We start from the raw sequence: 17431 nt of genomic DNA, 5'->3' as shown, positions 1-17431 counted from the left end.
CACCGTTGATATCTTCAGATGATGCTACAAATCATGCAACAACAATTTGCAACGAGGCTGGCGTCACCCTGGTCTCTCGATGCGATGTCTTTTATCTTGCAAAGAGTACTTTCAACAAGACGACGAAGGATTTTGGGCTACTCTTGAGTGACGAACCTAAAGTGAGAATGTTCAAGACGAAGTCGGTCCATGGCCGTCTCTAAAAGAGCTGGGAAGTGCCGAGTCCCGCAATTGACCTCTTGGAGCAGGAGGATGGCGAGTGTCGGATTCAGGAAGACTTAATACAGAGTAGCCATATGAACGAATACAGGTCGTGTTTTGTATTTCAATTGCGACGAGGTAGATGAGTCGTAGGTCGCAACCAAGAGTCTCATTCTGCAGGTCGGCCATCTCAGACGCGACAGATGAATCCACTAGAGAAGATATGCTACTCAGTCCCAATAGGATGAAGAGAATGTGCCGTTGTTCTACGAGGTCTTGCTCCTGGGCGAATTTATGTGTTTTTTATCTCAATCATGTCGCCTTGAAGACGACAGACAAGATGATGTCTCGTACAGTGTTCTGAAAGACCAAATCAGTTCGGCCACTTCCAGCGCTCGCCGGTCCTGATCATGGCCGCAACGAAAACGAAACTCATGCTCCTAAGCATGAATGGCGTGCGAAAGCTATTCGCGAAGTATGTATGCCATTCAATGCCCTACCTAGATATTACTGGGATGGAAGACGGCTAGCCCCGTCCGGTCAGCCATGACTTGGTCACGATACCAACTACGATGCATGCGCAATTCTTTCGGGAAGGGCATCACGTCATATAACATCGCTACTCACACATTGGCCCCACAAGAGAACCCAGCCCGGGCGCGCCCTTGCGGCGACGAGTGCACGGGTGCACGGGACTTGTGGGCGGACGGCACCAGCTGGAGGAGCTCCTCCTTCGTCACTTGCGGTTTCCTGGTTCATGGTCCGGGGGATACCCGCGGAGATGCCCGCGGCGCTGGAGCGGATGACCTTGCTGAGTTGTCCAACAGGGCCCTCGTGGGAACGGTGTGGGTGCCCGTGGCCAGGGGAAGGGGTCGGTGTTTGTGTTGTGAGTCATATCTGTTTGTTTTACCCGCTCGCCCGCGACCTGGGACAGACCATTGACGGGGGTTTTCTTTTCCCGGAAGAGAATATGCATTTGCCTGGCCGATATTTGCAACAGGGTTCCGGTGTGATGATTTGGGTATGGAGGTAGAGCGAAGAAAGCGCGATGTGTTTTAGGTGTTCTGGTGGCACCAGTCAGAGGTGAAGATGCTGGTGAGCTGTCGAGGGCACAAGTGAGCACAGCACCGTAATTCACGCGAATAGAGACTCTATGATCTAAGTCTTATCAAACTACGAAAGCCCAGTAATATCAAGGTACTACCAGTCTATGTGGTATATGGAGGGAGTTCTGGACAAATGTTCCGGGCGGCATGCGTCAAATATGCTTCTAGGCTCCCAAAATTTGAGTTGTTGGTCAGGAATTCAACATTCGTGGGCATCATCATCATCATCAGAATGATTATCTTTAGAGTACTCGTCTATGCCGTATTGTGTCAATCCAATTCGTGAATCAAGTTCATAAATGGGGAATATGTTGGGCCGCCTCGTTGCGAGAAGTGTCCACATCTACTGCCGTCAAGCCCATTTTTCTTCTTGTGCCCTCCTTCACTCTCCTTTTTGTCACAGGTTGTTCTTTACTTTTGTTTCCCTTCCCTGGCTTCCTCTTCTGTAAAATTCTCCAAAAGATAGGAGCCATGTCGTGGACTCTGACAACACATTGAGCAAATCGGATTACTGCCGCCAAGTTGTCCAAGTTCTTGACAAATTGTAATGATCAATCACCAACCTTCAATTGCGTAATACTGTCATTTTCATCGAAATTGCACGAGGTGCTTCGAATGAAACTGAATCCATGGAGACCTAGTCCTAGATTGAAAACATTCATAACAGGTATACATCGTGAAGATCGTTGGACGGGACGGGATCTGAGGCTGGAACAAAGATGTCCCACACACAATGTAGTTTGTAATCCAGGAGACCATCCTTTGAGATAGTTTCACGGCAATTTACACTTGCAGCTCCCGCACTCCAAAGTTCAGCTTGAGGTTGGAGCACATTACCAACCCACGTGCGTTACTAGGCCAAGTCCAACGCAGAGGAGGAATGCAGGCATGTGGGCACCATCACGCGCTGGACACCTTTAGAGGTATAGCACAAACTCCAAAGGAAGAAGTGAAAATCTAAAAGATCCTGGCTGGATTTTGTGGGATTGGTCGGGAGGCGAGCACAGTATTCAAATATTCCAGCCCACGCTGTAGCATCTCCATAGAGTCATTCTTACCCCTTGTTAGCTTGGCGCGGCGGTGGTCCCAGCAACTCGGGAACCCCTAACGGGAGGAATAGCCGCATACGACAGCCCTGGTAGTTTTTTTTCTCTTTCTCCTGCTGATGACACTAGCCAATGTGCTCAAGTGCTTGGATCCATGCACCACCGGGTGAAACTTTCGCTGCCACGCTGCCATACCGCCTTAGGGCGAACTGCGGGCTGCTTGGAAGATCGACGTGCGATCGCAGATTGTTGCTGCTCAGTTGCGCATGCTGGGTGCTCGACACACTTGGGTCCTTGGATTCGGGCGCTGGCTTGCAGCTTGATCCTGGACTGTATAAGTGGGTGTCGTCCCACGATGTTGGCAGGTACACCTGGCACTTGCTCGCCTAGAGGCGGCCGCGGGCTGACACACTTAGTCATGGGCCAGCTGCAAGCGAGCAGACCCGGATTCATGAAGGATGGGATCTATCGAGATTTTCCATGGTGATACCGTGCCGCACGCACATGTGAAGACACGGGGAAAGTGGCCCTGGGCCGCACATTCGTAGGTGCTGCCGTACCGACTTTGTTCGGCTCTCGGGACTGCGATATCGGTAGCCGAACTCCGTGTCAATCCATTGCACTGGCACTTCATATTTTCTGTAGACAATGTAGACTACATAAGTATTGAGCAGGTGTTGAAGCTGGACACGAGCAAGCTCCTTGGCTCTGGTCCTTCAGCAGGTTGGCTTGTAGGTCTGGAACTGGATATCGCCGAGCAGTCAGGCGTTTGTTAGGTAAACTGTGGAGATACAATGTCAGAGTTGCCGTTTTGGTCATCCGCCATGAGACCTTGCGCGTGTAAGTTGAATCCGCACATGCAAGGTCCGTCACCGGCGGAACTAAGCGCCCAAAGATTGGTACTGTTATACAGTATTTGCTCCCGGCTGCGACTGTTTGAAATCGGTTGCTCACGTAACTCATTGATTATGCATGCAAGCGTCCTGCTGCCACACGCAATTGCGCAAGAACTAGCTCTGCTTCCCATTGTTTCCCAGGTTTGATGGAAGACGATGCAATTTCTGTTGGTAATTGCACCACCAAGCCAGGTCATGTCGAGCCAAAGGATCAATGGGGACCTGGCTGACTGGCACCACAAGACGCCATGTTGTATCATCCCATCGCCAATGTTGCGCCAACCGCCTACGTCTCCTCTGTCGACACGTGCCCCGTGCCGCGGGTCGGTCAGGGCAGCCCAGCTGGGACTCGCTGCAAGTTGAGCTGTCCTCCCTTCTTGTCAGACTGAAAGGCCTAGACTTGTCCTCCTGAGCATGGCTGGCATGGGCGAACTGGGGCGTCGATCCCTGCCTGTCCAGTTTTCCCATGTTGGGGTTTATGATCCACCGTCCGGAGATCCACTGGCGCAAGTGCAGGGATTGCTTTGTGAATTGGAGGAACGAGAACCTTGGTCTTGACCGTGCACGCCTTTCGACGAACGGCAGGGCGTCAACCTCTTTTTTTTTTGTGTCCTTGGGGCCCTGCAGATATCCGCATGCGATAAGCAGCACAGCTATCAAAGTAGATGATGAGCTCAACAGAGATTATCTATGATGCCTCACAAATTGGTTTCAGAAGAGACGGATCTGGATCTGATCTGGATCTGGATCTGGTAGGTCTAGATATCCGTACTCGCCGCTCATGCTCACAGTCTCACCCGGCCCGGGGTCATCACCTTGGCCACATGCTGCAGACGAATGAGACGCCTTGTCAGTCCATATTCGGGTCGGCAGACGCCCTTCAATCCACAACAAGTGATCGATCCTCCCACACCATCTTCTGGACATGGTGCCGCGCCAGTGGTTCGACCAGCGGGCTGAACTAATAAATAAGCTACCAACGCCCTCCACACAACATGCTCCCCCAGACTGTGCGGAGTGGACCACCGGTGTTTGCTCCAGGTCAGGGCTGCCCAATCTGCCCCTCCGTCTCGCGTCCCCTTACCGTTAGGGATATCGGACACTTATCCTACGTCGGAATGACTCAGATATTCTGAACTTTCTTTCATTTCCAATCCAGTCAAGAATCGTCACCATATGTCAGCTCCTTCTGCTCTCCCTTGTTTCATGCGCAATTGCGTTCGAACCTCCTGCACCCGGCCCGTTGTATAAAGCTCAGCGTCAGCCGTTGTCACCGTTTGAAGATGCTGTCCCGGCCATTGGCAGCATCTCAGACAGGGTTTCCAAGAGACCATTTCTTTTATACGCAGTATATTGAATGATCCCAGACACCCTATCAAATCAAGTTGTCTCCTGAGGCCTACATGACCTCTGATTGACAAGATAAGCCTACTGCTGTGCGACGTTTCTACGTTGGCTCAGTAATCATTCATCCCCACAGGCGTCCATACTGTCCCGTCACACCTCTCTCCCCCCGCGGATGTCCATTGATAAGATCTTCCTTTCCACCAACATGCCTGCGAGAACAAGCATGTCGACCAGCTCGAGCGAGGCCAGCTCCACGCTGTCGGCCCACGCCAGGAAGCTGGGATTTCCCAAGTCCGACATCCAGATCAACCTGAAGAACCACTTCAAGACCAAGACGTACACCTCGTCTTCTGTCGTTTCTGGAGATGTCACCATCACCACCCAGAGGGACGTGCGGTTCGATAGCGTCGAGATTATCATGGTCGGCTCTGCCAAGACGAAGACAGATGGCTACAGTGCCCCCCACGAATCTACTTACACTTTCCTGAAGCTGGTCATGCCCATTTCAGAGTCTGTTTATCCCGTCCCGCGAGTCCTCGAGAGCTCGAGGACATTGAGCGTCCCATTCCACTTCGTGCTGCCCAACTTCCTCACCATCGGCGCCTGCACGCACAAGGTCGAGTCTGAGCACGTCAAGCGCCAGCACCTGTGTCTGCCACCTTCGATGGGCTCCTGGGCCAGGGGAAACTGGGAGAAGGACGACCTGTCTCCGCAGATGGCCGACATAGAGTACACCATCAGAGCTCGGGTCTGGAAACAGCCGGAGCTGCAGGCACGCCCAACCAAGATCATGGAAACCATCAAGTCGATCCAGGTCCTCCCCACCTTCCCCGAGGACGCCCCGCTTAGCATCAGCAAGAGTGACCGGCTGTACTGCATGACCAAGACGAAAGCAATACGCAAGAATCTGCTGTCCGCAAAGCTGGGCAAGTTTACCGCCTCGGCGGAGCAGCCCAGGGCCATCATGCTCCGGCCCGACGGGCAGGTCTCGACCGGCACGGCCGCCCAGATCGACCTGAGGTTCGAGCCCGTGTCCGCAGACACCCCGCCGCCGAAGATCACAGGCATCTCGTCCAAGATCACCGCCCACACCTACTTCTCAGCAGGCCCCATCGGCTGCCCGCCGAACATGGGCGACTTCAACAAGGCCGGCGTCTCGGACCGGCGCGGCGTCTACTCCACATCCGTCAACCTCCCCGCCACCACCCCGCTCGAGAAGCCGACCTGGCTCACGTACCAGGCCCGCCGCGACTCGGGCTACTTCACCGACACGGCGCCGGAGAACACGGCATCGGAGGACGACGCGGACGAGGAGGAGCGCCAGCGCCAGCAGCAGCGGCCGCGGCGCAAGTCCATCACGATCGCGAACCTCGTGCGGCCCTCGAAACAGCAGCAGGCGTCCTCGCCCCCGCGGCGGCCGCGCAGCTCCCCCGTGTACCACACCACCGCCATGCACGTGCCGGTGGCGCGCCTGCCGACGGGCAAGAAGTTCTTCGTGCCGACGTTCCACTCGTGCATCGCGTCGCGCGTCTACACGCTGCACGTGTCGCTGCAGGTGGCGGCGAGCGCGGGCGGCAGCACCACCGTGTCGCTGGACCTGCCTCTGCAGGTCGGAGTCGAGCCCGAAAGGGCGATGGGCCCGGGAGGGGCGATTGAGGGCGAGGCGCTCCCCAGCTTCGAGGACGCGGTCGAGGAGGCGGCTGTGGATGAGTTCTTCCGGCCGCGGGTGCTGAGCGTGCCTGAGATTGCGTTCCAGGAGACGAGCGTGCTGCCCGGGTATGGGGCTAGGTGATGGGCCGAAGATCGGATTGGGTCTTTGCCATTTTCATTCCCTTTTTTCCCTACGGAATTTGGAGGTTTTGGAGAGACGATTGCACCAGATTGCTCCTTTGGACTCGGTTTTTGCACTTTTTGATACCCTCGTGCTCGGGTGTGTTGGCCCCACGGAATGGATCCGGTGGCTGCCGGACAGAAAGAAGCCTGGCGTTTGTGTTTCCTTGCCTGGGTATTGTGTGATGCAGTGCGATGCTTTGGTCTTTGGGCATCCTCTTTCGGGCAAAATATAGGATGCAATGTGTACCTTGGGTAATCGAAAAGATATCATACCTTTTAATTTTAAAACGAGTGCGCAGCAATGTGCCAATCGCGATGACTACACAACCATGAGAATAGTAGCCTTGTTACGATTTTCGGATTATCATCATCACGATCGGAGAAGGGAGACTCGCACATGCTTGACAACCAACATGGGGAGTTTCTGAGACCAACCATTACGTATGGCGTATGCTGTCAGACAGGACTCTCCTCAGAATAAGTGGGCACACTTGTGCTGTGCAGCACAACTCGGTGATCATTCTGTAGGCCAGTAGACCGGCATGCATGCGTGCTGTCGTCACTTGGTGCTACAGTCCGTGAATGAGTGCGCGGCTCTAGAAAACCGTCTTCAGCTGTGGAGAGAGTGAGAAACGGGAGGCGTCATGCAAAGAAGACACTATTCGCAATCCGAACCCCAGAATTTTTGAGGCGGTGCTGGCTACTTGTGCAAAATGAGACTCATGCTAAAAGTAAAAGCATGGGTCAACCCGCGAGATCTCTCCACTGATATCCGGGGTTCCGGATCTCTTGGGTCTTGGCTCGCGGGTTGTGGGCTGGCCGATTGACTGATGTACTGTTCATCCTTGGGCTGATCGGTGATCTTCCATCTCTACCGTGGAGTAGTGGGAAGTCGATGGTGGTTGTCGAGTATCGCATCAGTCAATGGCCTCCAGTCTGGTTGGAAATCACCAGACCTTGCCTTTCAGGTCTTCCAGTAGGGCTGGACGGTGGACAGATGTTCACGTCGACAGTGAGATCTACACGGCACTTGGTCGGCAGTGGGATCTCGACAGTGGGGACCCGTCGTTGAAACACCTCCTACGATATTTTCTGCAGTGGGACATCATCTCGAAGACTATTGTGCCTTGGCACTTGCGCACAGTATGCGGTCTGGTTGCGCACGACACGCTTGTTGGAGGCTGTTGGGAAACAGGAGAATTTCTTGAGGGACAAAACAAGCGCGTCCTAGCAACAAGACCAGTTCTCGGGCCGCAGATGCTGTGTCCGTGTGTACTGCATAGGCAGTCCAATCCGTATACTAGCAGACCAATGAGGGACGCTTCAAACCGGACAGAGGACACGCAATCCTGGGTGTCCGAGCCACGCCACTTACTCGTGGCTTGTTATGCTGGAGTTGCTAAATGCTTCTTCTGCTGACGAAAATGACGACGGCGACGATTTTCAGGAGGTGCCACAGGTCTCAGAGCGTCTAGTCATTCGCCTCGGCTCTGCAGGGTCACTTCTTTGCTTCTCCGCTGCTGTGATCCCGTCTGCTAGGACATGGACGCAAGAGGAGAAGGGCCAAAGAAAAAGAAAAGGGGGGCCAGGGAGGGAGTGAGATGAGAAATGAGTGTGGGGGAGGCGGGCGGGTCTGGCTCAATGTCACAGTGCTGCAGGTTGCCAACGGAGTCGGGGTCACTTTGCAGGGAGTCTTGGGTGGGCTATCATATTCCATCTGTCATATGAGAGTGTTTGATGTCGATCTCTCTCTTTGCTGGGTCCTCTTCTCTAGAGCGTGCTATATGCCGTGGGTGGGAGGGCGTCAAAGTTGTTGAGACGACGGACAAAGACCAGATCGATTAGATAGTCTAGTACGGCATAGCAGACGAGGTTGAGATGGAGAACTGGCGAATGGGTGGGTGTGTTAATAAGGTTGAGTCCGCTGCGACGTCCACATAATGCGACCATGCACACTTGCAGTCTGCAGCAGTCTGCAGCAAGATGCAGCGCAGGTGCAGAGACGACCCGCTCTTATCGACTTATACGACCTGGCTCGCTCCAATCAGGGGCCCATGGGCCGGGATCTCAGGCCTGAGGAGCTGGGGAGGGGTTGGTAGACAGGTAGACCAGCAGACCAGCAGACCCAGACTTGGATGCTTGCAGGCCTGCATCTCGAATGTTTGTCGGCGGGCGGTCGGTCGCCGTCCACCCCCATGTTGCTGTCTGACTGTCCTTCCTTGGCATCGCTTGGGAAGATACCACGATTAAGGGGAGTCTGGCCAGTGGATTTGATTCATGGGTTGATTGATTGACTGGTTGATTACCTGCTTGATAGACAGATTTGCTGGCTTGATTGCCCAATCTTCTCCCCTTCTTCTTCTGCCTCCTCCTCTCCTCCACCCAGCAAACCCAATTGCCCCATTTGCTGTCCGCAACAGCAACAGCCCACCTTTGTCCGGAACCCAGGAACCCAGAAACCCAGTCAATAAACCTCATCTGACGTCTTCAGTCAGATTTTAAAGTCTTCTTCACTGACAGACTTCGGACTCAGCACCAGCAACACCGCCAGCATCCGCATCAGATCAGCATCAGCATCCGCATCAGCATCAGCGGCAACTGACCCAATAACGCAGCCTTGAGCCACATATTGCCCCGGACCTCTGGTCCAATTACACTCGTTCACAACCACCACTTCTCGCTGCAAACGTCTGCCTGCTTGGGTCACGGCCGTCCCACCTGGTCGCGGAGACAGCAGCACACCACCGCTGCCGGACACGCCTTCCTGCCTGCACCTATCTCCGGGCTGTCGTCACCACCACCACCACCACAAGTCTTGCCAGTCCCACGGCCTTATTCCCGACCTCGCCTGCCGTGCAATTCCCCCACTGTCGAGTCAATGCGCATCGCGGAGTAATTCCCGGCCGAATCGATATCTCAACCCGTCTGTGTGTGCCTTGGCTTGCGACTTGCGCCAGTGGTTTTGCTGTGTTGAACTCGCTCGAGACAGACTCAAACCTGCAATTCCTCCCGCTCTGAGACACGCCACTTGCCATTGCTTACCGCCCCACCCTCGCGCCGTCTTCTCGTCCAAGGCTTTGCGTTAGCATAGCTTCAGACCCGGACCACATCGCAGAGAAGACGCACAGCTACAATGGCAACGACAGCGAGATCAGGGTTGCTCAGAGTGCTCCTCTGGACCTTGCTCTGGTGTCAAATCGATGCCTTCTATATTCCCGGTGCGTTGCCCAGTACTAACTGCTGCGCCTGTCTCGCCATAGTCCCTTTCTGCTGACATTCCGCTGTTCCCAACAGGCTGGTCCATAAAATCATACAGCCAAAATGAGAATATTCCCTTAATGGTCAACAAAGCATACTCAGACAACACTCAATTGCAATATGCCTACTACGACCTCCCCTTCGTCTGCCCTCCTACCGGTCACCACCGCCCGGGCGCGGGGCTGCTCAGTGGCCAGAGCATCTCCCTGAACCTGGGAGAGGTCCTGCGCGGCGACCGAATCGTCATTTCCGACCTCGAGTTGTCAATGATGAAGGACAATGAGTGCAACATGCTGTGCAACAGGGAGGTTACCAGACGAGACGTCAAGTGGGCGAGAGAGCTTGTCCGCGACGGCTATGTGGTCGAATGGATCGTGGACAACCTTCCGGGGGCAACGAGCTTCGTGACCGTCGACAAGACGCGTAAATACTACGCCGCTGGATTCAAGCTGGGGTTCACAGACACATCTTCCGGCAGGCCTCGCTACTTCCTAAACAACCATCATACCATCGTTGTTCGCTATCGCAACGCGCCTGGAAAGGCCGGCGAGAGGGGAGAGAAGGTCATTGTGGGCTTCGAGGTCTACCCCAAGAGCATCGGGTCTGCCAACAGGAGGAACAAGGACGGGTGCCCCGCCGATCTGCAGAACATTGAGCAAAGCTTCGAGCTGTACATGGCCCCCAACAAAACAGTGTCCGACGCTGCCAACGAGCTCTACTCGCAGTCATCGTATCAGCCCGAGATCGAGGACCTTGACGACGACGCGAGGATGACTATCCCCTACACGTACTCGGTCTATTTTCGCGAGGATAACACGGTCGAGTGGAAGACGCGCTGGGATCTCTACTTTGTCAACCAAGAGGAGGGCTCCCGGATCCACTGGCTGGCCATCGTCAACTCCTTCATCATCTGCGGTCTGCTCACTGGCATCGTGTTGATTATCATGGCCAAAACGATTAGGACCGAGATCAAGGGCTACAAGGACGCTCGTGCTGAAGAGGGCAAGCTCAAGCTCAAAAGAGGCAGCGGCCCGCGAACGCCAAGGTTGTCTGAGAAGAAGGCGCTCGGCTTGCTCGACCAGGACGGCGACGACAACGATGCCGATGTTTCTTCCGAAGATGAAGCTCTTGAGGACGTCACGGGCTGGAAATTGCTACACGCTGATGTCTTCCGGGCGCCACAATATGGCTGGATTCTTGCTCCCATGGTCGGATCTGGCGTCCAACTTCTTTTCATGGCTGTGGGACTTGTACTGCTGAGTGCGCTGGGCATTCTGAACCCCAGCCTCCGGGGCGGATTCATCAGCTTTGGCGTCGGCCTGTTTGTCTTTGCCGGTCTGTTCTCTGGCTATTATTCGGCTCGGGTGTACAAGACCTTCGATGGGCAAGATTTCCTGCGCAATTCGATGGTGACGGCACTGCTCTTCCCCGGCCTGGCTTTCGGTCTCATCTTCATCCTGAATCTGTTTGTTTGGGCTCAGGCCTCAAGCACTGCCATTCCATTCGGAACCTTGGTCGCCCTGTTGCTCCTGTGGCTGTTCATCCAGCTTCCCCTCGTCTACGTCGGCTCGCGATATGGCTACAACCGCGGCGGAGCGTGGGAGCATCCTACGAAGACGAGCCTCATTCCCCGACAAATACCTCGACAAGCATGGTACATCAAGCGCACGCGGTCGATTTTGCTTGCAGGCCTCATCCCCTTCGCTGTCATCTTCATCGAGCTGCTGTTCGTCTTCCAATCTGTCTGGCAGGATAAGTCCGGCTACTACTATGTCTTCGGCTTCCTCTCCGTTGTCTCGCTTATCCTCATCGTAACGGTCGCTGAGACCACCGTTGTGACCGTCTACGTGCAGCTGTGCAGCGAGAATTACAACTGGTGGTGGCAGTCGTTCCTCGTAGGTGGAGCGAGCTCGGTGTGGGTGTTTGTGTACTGTATCTGGTACTATTTCATGAAGCTGCACATCACAGGATTCGTGAGCTCGATGCTGTTCTTTACCTACAGCTTTATGGCTTGCTTGGTGTACGGGCTCCTCACGGGCACGGTTGGCTTCCTGAGCGCCTACGCTTTTGTGAGGAGGATATATGGGTGAGTGTGCTCGATATATGTGGTTTCTGGGTTGTTGACTAACTGTTCCACAGTGCGATCAAAGCCGATTGAGCGGGCAGAGATGTGTATTGCTTTAGCGACCTCCTAACCTATGAGAGACGCGCGACACGAGCATCGTGAAGAATTGAGACTATTGATAATGAGTGCGCTTGACTGCATCAGACCTGGCGTTCACACTGCAGGATTCTTCCTTTGGCGCGAAATGAATCCGAAGCTGGCGTTTTCTATTATTATTTTTTGGAGGGCTTTTCGGATGATAGCCTGGGCTGACAGATGGGGGCTGCTTTGCTCCCAATTGGCGACTATCGACGACATGTGGTAGTAGTTTCGAGGAGGTCCGGTGGTAGGTATGATGCGCGAAGGCGTTTTCAATGGGACAGGGAATTGGAGCCGGGAAGGCACTTTCTTGGGTTGGGTTTTCAAGGGCGAGCGAGGGTTGCGAATATTTGTCTAGACTTTCTTATCGATGCTCGGGGTCGGGTTACGATGTATAAAGTTGGAATACCTCTTACATACTTTCTAGTCTCTAATGACTGTTATCACCTCATGACCTCGGCTGTCTATATATGTGGGTGAGCGTGTTGTGACGAATAGGAGGTCAGGCTTGAGAATTGTGTCCAAAGAGATGTAAGCTTTGTCTTTTAATAATCTGCTGGTGAATCTCTGTATGGTCAGTTACCCTTACATTGCATAGTCAAACGACTAAGCCTGTTGTTGATAGGCCTTCAGAAATAGATCATAAGCTCTAGAGTGCGGCAGTCCAATCTGAGTCCGCATATATAGCTTATAACACATCCAATTGCACTTGATTTTCTGGCTTTCTGATACTTATCCTCCTTATGTCATCGAAACGAGAGTCGGTTGATTATGTGTTCGATTCGCGAGGACTTTATTTATGCAGTATAAATATATAGGCTCTATTGAACTATTAACCGCTTACATAGTTCTACGCGTGTATGGCGCGCTGCGGCTCCAGAAACCCCCCACGACGGATCCGGCACCGGAAGCCGGGGCGACGGCAGGTGGGCCCATCGAGTCAAACCTTCTCGGTCTGGCTCTAACAGGGACGTCGTGCTTGCGCTAGTGTTCTCACTTTACTTGCCGAATCAGGGCAAGGGATGGACGAGGCGGTCGTGAGTTGCATTTTCATGCTCCATTGCGCACGACAATACTCAACCAACTGGTATCTTGAGTCTGCACTCTTAAAGGTTTGTGTTCGCTTCAGATCGCCGGCAGTCACCGTCTGCTACACTTGTACTTGTGTGCCAACAGCAGGAATCGCCGGGTGTCGGTCTGAGTATCTGCAGAAGTGTCACCGACCGATACTCTCGAAGCCAGCAGAAGTTCTGAGCCTCAATTAGAATACAGACTCGACACACTTTACATAGTCAGAGCATTCCTAGTCCTATTTACCATCAGCGACAAAGATGGACAGCCGGGAGTTCAAGGACGCCGCAAAGGCGTCAATCGACCACAGTGAGTTGCCGAACTCGAAGACGTCACCGCCTCTTTGCTTGGGATACGGAGACTAACACCAGCCACAGTTGTCGACTACTATGAGAACATCACAGACCACAGCGTCGTCTCGCAGGTCGAGCCTGGCTACCTGCGCAAGATGCTGCCCGAGTCGCCGCCGCAAGAGGGCGAGGCTTGGGATGTGATCCGCAAGGACCTCGACAGCAAGATCGTGCCGGGCCTGACGCACTGGCAGTCGCCCAACTTCTTCGCCTTCTTCCCCTGCCCGGCCTCGTACCCCTCGCTGCTGGGCGAGCTGTACTCGGCCGCCTTCACCGGCGCCTGCTTCAACTGGATCTGCTCGCCCGCCGTCACCGAGCTCGAGACCATCGTGCTCGACTGGGTCGCTCAGATCATCGGCCTCCCGCCCGCATACCACTCGACCGGCCCCACCCGCGGCGGCGGCGTCATTCAGGGCTCCGCCAGCGAGGCCGTCCTGACCATGATGGTCGCCGCCCGCGAAAAGTACCTGCGCGACACCCTGCCCACCCCCGGATCCGTCTCCGAGGAGGAGCTCGAGGACCTCGACATGCGGAAGCGCAACAGGCTGGTGGCTCTGGGCAGCGCCGCCGCCCACTCATCCACCAAGAAGGCCGCCAAGATCCTGGGTGTGCGGTATGCCGCCGTGCCCGTGTCGGCCGAGACTAATTTCGCCATGACGGGCGAGGCCCTTAGGACCACCCTTGAGGGGCTCAGGGCCAAGGGACTGGAGCCCTTCTTCCTAACCGCCACGCTCGGCACGACGGACACGTGCGCCGTGGACGACTTTGGCGCCATCGCGGACGTCCTGGCCAAGTTCAGTGGGTCAACCACCAACGGCACAACCACCAACGGCACGACCACCAACGGCGAGGGTGGAATCCCGCCCGCGAGGAAGGGCGAGGTCTGGGTGCACATCGACGCGGCGTACGCGGGGTCGGCGCTGGTGACACCCGAGGCGCAGGAGGCGGTGGGCGTGCAGCACCTGGCGCACTTCCACTCGTTCAACTTCAACATGCACAAGTGGCTGCTGACCAACTTCGACGCGTCGTGCGTCTTCGTGGGCAACCGCGCGTGGCTCGAGGAGGCGCTCAGCTCGGAGCTGCACGTCTACCGCAACACGTACAGCGACGGCGGCCTGGTGACCGACTACCGCAACTGGCAGATCCCGCTGGGCCGGCGCTTCCGCTCCCTCAAGGTCTGGTTCGTGCTCCGCAACTACGGCGTCGCCGGCCTCCAGCGCTACATCCGCCGCGGCGTCGCCCAGGGCGAGCTGTTCGCCGGTTGGCTGCGGGAGCGGGCCGACCTTTTTGAGATCCTGACCGGCCCCGCGTTCGCGCTGACTGTGTTCCGGCTCGCGCCGCGAGGGGTGGATAGCGACGAGCGCAGGAGCGAGCTCACCCGCGCGCTGTACGAGGAGGTCAACAGGTCCGGCAAGCTGTGGGTGACGAGCACGGTGCTTGACGGGAAATTCGCCATCAGGGTGATGACGGGCAATATCACGACTGAGGAGCAGCATGTCAAGGCGGCGTTTGAGCTGATTCTTGCTACTGCTGAGAGGGTTGTGAAGGGAAATTAGACGGGGCGGTGTTGGGAGATATTAGATGTCTTGGACTTTTTGGGCACATTTTGAATAGGCTTTAAGATTCAGCTGGTATGTATGCGGTGCTGGTCTCTTAGATGCGAATGCTCACCTTGATGTAAATGTGGGTTGCTCGAGCATGATGAAGCAAGCGAGGATTATCTTAATTCCATATTCGAAACTGCGCACCAATGCCTCACCGCACCCCAGAGATGTGATTGTCTCATGAGACAGAACTTCATATAAGGTTCGGCTGCGTTGTTTGTCTGTCGCGGACTTCTTATTTCACGATCTTGATTTCGGTTGCACCCTTCCAATGCTTAGCACTCCGTATGTGCAAAGGTCGAGTGCGTTCATGGTTGAGAACTCAAACACTCGGTCAAGGAGCGCCGCGTAGGGATCAAGTATATAGACCGGGCAGTGGATCTGAAATAGGGCGATGTTGGTTTGCTCAACAATGTGCAAAGTCCATATTCTGTATATATTGAGGATTGGAACTAAGGTTGGCATTTTACAGTTTGCAAGAAAGCGCCCTTTCAAGTCCCTTTGCCATATGAACATGGTCTATCCCCACGAGGACTCTCTCTCTCTCTCTTTACACGTCAGTACTTTGATGATGATGTGCTTGTACCTTCCGGCTAGATATTGCTAGCTGACTCCAGGGGAGAAAATTGAGATTCTGAAAGATTTGCCCAGATTACTATTTGGATTACATTTCGCTTCCTCGCCAAATTTTCGATTATGTTGAGCAAATTCAGGACTAGCGTGACAATCAGCCGAGGCTGTAGGTCGAGCAGTTATTTAGATAAGCCAAGTCTGTCAGCCCTGAAGACAACGTTGAGGCACATCGAGATCAGTAGGGAATCAGGGATTGAGGCTGTATGCCTTTAGGGGCAAGTTTGGGAAATCGTAGACCAATGTCGGCTAACAGTGTGGTTGCACAACAGGGGCTATCGACGCTTGTGGCATGGCCAAGTCAAAGAGAGCTGCTGACTGCAAGTAGTACGATGCATAATTCTGCACCCGATGCTGAACCCGTCGCGAGTGACGCCCGCAAAGTCTGGAACTCGTCATCCAAAACACAAGATAAGCTCTTCTGCTATACACAGGCCATATTGTATGAGGTGAGCAAGCACGTTAACTAAAAGGGTCTCACTGGTCTAGGGGCAAGTACTGCCTTAATCTGTGAAAGAATTTATCGTGGCCCATCAGGCTACTGATTGCGCTCATATATCGGTTGGTACAATTAGGCAGCAGCATCGCATGACACCACATTGGCAGCCTCAAAAGAAAGTCTCCTGCAGAAGCACTTGACCCTGGGATAGCAGATATTGGATTCGTCCCGTCTAAATGTCCTCCGCTTTCAAAGTTTTACCGCTGCAGATTTGAATGGTTTTTATAGCCGGATATCACCTCAATCTGAAGTGGTCGAAAGACACTATGCCATACTCATCTCCATTCTTTGAATGGGCTGAGAGATATACGGGCCATCCTATCCCGCCCCCATCAGAAAGGCTATTCCATGAACCAATTCGCTATCTACATCGAACTCTCTGGAGATTCATCCTTGGAGTTATCATTATCTTGATTACTATGTTGAAGAATGCAGACATTGTAACGATCGTATTGTACGTCGTTTTAGGGTCACGTCCCTCACGGATAGTCTTAGCCCGCGATGAGCCAGATGCTCTGGATTTCTTTTGGAAATTGAATCTAGACTTATCACTACGGATGATAGCGATCATCTGTGGACGGGGGTCCGATCAGGCAGCTGGGCAGCAAGCAGTATCTCGAAGACCTCAGCCTCCAGAGCCCCAAATTCCAGGTACTCTGCCAAGCTCCTTCAATACCCATGGACTGACCATCACCGCACCATCACCATTTACTCATGCTTTCCAAACGTTTACGGACAGGTACAGAGTGACGGCTACCCGCCGAAAAATGATGTGGCATATGTTTTGGAATTGGTACTTTGTGTTCGGAGACGACCATCACTTCCAACAAGATGCCCTCGAGGCCTGGCAACGACACCTCAAAGATGAAGACGGGAACCTACGGACATTTGAAATCTGCATTGACAATGGGGTTAGGATGGAAGTCCCATGTCCTCAAACCCTCGACGATAAGAACTTTCTCGCGCACCTGAATTATTTCTACAGTTTTGCTAAGGCTCATATCAATACCACTGGGCTCAGTGTTCGCTCACTCGGAAGAGTCGAAATATCAGAGGCAAGTGCTCCATTTTTTAGCATCAGATGATGCTCTGGACCTTCACTTACAGCGAGAAGATATTAGAAGGCAACGTCGTCGGCAAGCGTGTCTCGGTGATGGACCTGGGCCGTACCGAGGGGAATCGTAATGTGCATCTGCTGTTTAACCACGACCACCTGGAAGGCAACTCCAGGACACAAGACCTGGTCGAAAGAGGAGTAATTACTGAACAGGGAACTGCCAAGCTGTGCTGCTTGAACTTCGTTAGCGTCTGGGGCAGCGCAGCTGCGGGCTCTATCGTGACGGTGCCGGTTCTTTTAGGATTCCTGTGCTGCGTTATCTGGCCGATC

The 17431-nt window shown here is 54.1% G+C and overlaps 4 protein-coding genes across 4 annotated transcripts; 3 read left to right on the top strand and 1 right to left on the bottom strand.

The window, feature by feature from the left end:
• Nucleotides 1-513: 513 nt before the first annotated feature.
• J7T55_014379 (uncharacterized protein) lies at nt 514-1177 on the bottom strand (the record flags this gene model as incomplete). Its single annotated transcript, XM_053142369.1, has 3 exons — nt 514-561; nt 829-1032; nt 1112-1177. 3 exons carry the CDS (start codon nt 1175-1177, stop codon nt 514-516), a joined length of 318 nt encoding a protein of 105 aa, XP_052994569.1.
• A 3624-nt stretch (nt 1178-4801) lies between these two features.
• J7T55_014378 (rrestin domain-containing protein) lies at nt 4802-6388 on the top strand (the record flags this gene model as incomplete). The annotated part of the gene is made up of 1 exon (XM_053142368.1): nt 4802-6388. The coding sequence occupies one exon, from the start codon at nt 4802-4804 to the stop codon at nt 6386-6388; it is 1587 nt and encodes a 528-aa protein (XP_052994568.1).
• Nucleotides 6389-9562: 3174 nt separating this feature from the next.
• J7T55_014377 (multispanning membrane) lies at nt 9563-11845 on the top strand (the record flags this gene model as incomplete). Its single annotated transcript, XM_053142367.1, has 3 exons — nt 9563-9647; nt 9724-11773; nt 11827-11845. 3 exons carry the CDS (start codon nt 9563-9565, stop codon nt 11843-11845), a joined length of 2154 nt encoding a protein of 717 aa, XP_052994567.1.
• A 1376-nt stretch (nt 11846-13221) lies between these two features.
• Nucleotides 13222-14867, top strand: J7T55_014376 (romatic-l-amino-acid decarboxylase; the record flags this gene model as incomplete). The annotated part of the gene is made up of 2 exons (XM_053142366.1): nt 13222-13270; nt 13339-14867. The coding sequence occupies 2 exons, from the start codon at nt 13222-13224 to the stop codon at nt 14865-14867; spliced, it is 1578 nt and encodes a 525-aa protein (XP_052994566.1).
• Nucleotides 14868-17431: the final 2564 nt, after the last annotated feature.

The sequence above is a fragment of the Diaporthe amygdali genome (assembly GCF_026229845.1).
Source record: "Diaporthe amygdali strain CAA958 chromosome Unknown NODE_11_length_1138210_cov_64_948100, whole genome shotgun sequence".
Classification (NCBI taxonomy): Eukaryota; Fungi; Ascomycota; class Sordariomycetes; order Diaporthales; family Diaporthaceae; genus Diaporthe; species Diaporthe amygdali.
The sequence above is the reverse complement of the archived record's forward strand: the minus strand, read 5'-3'. Positions and strand labels throughout refer to the sequence as shown.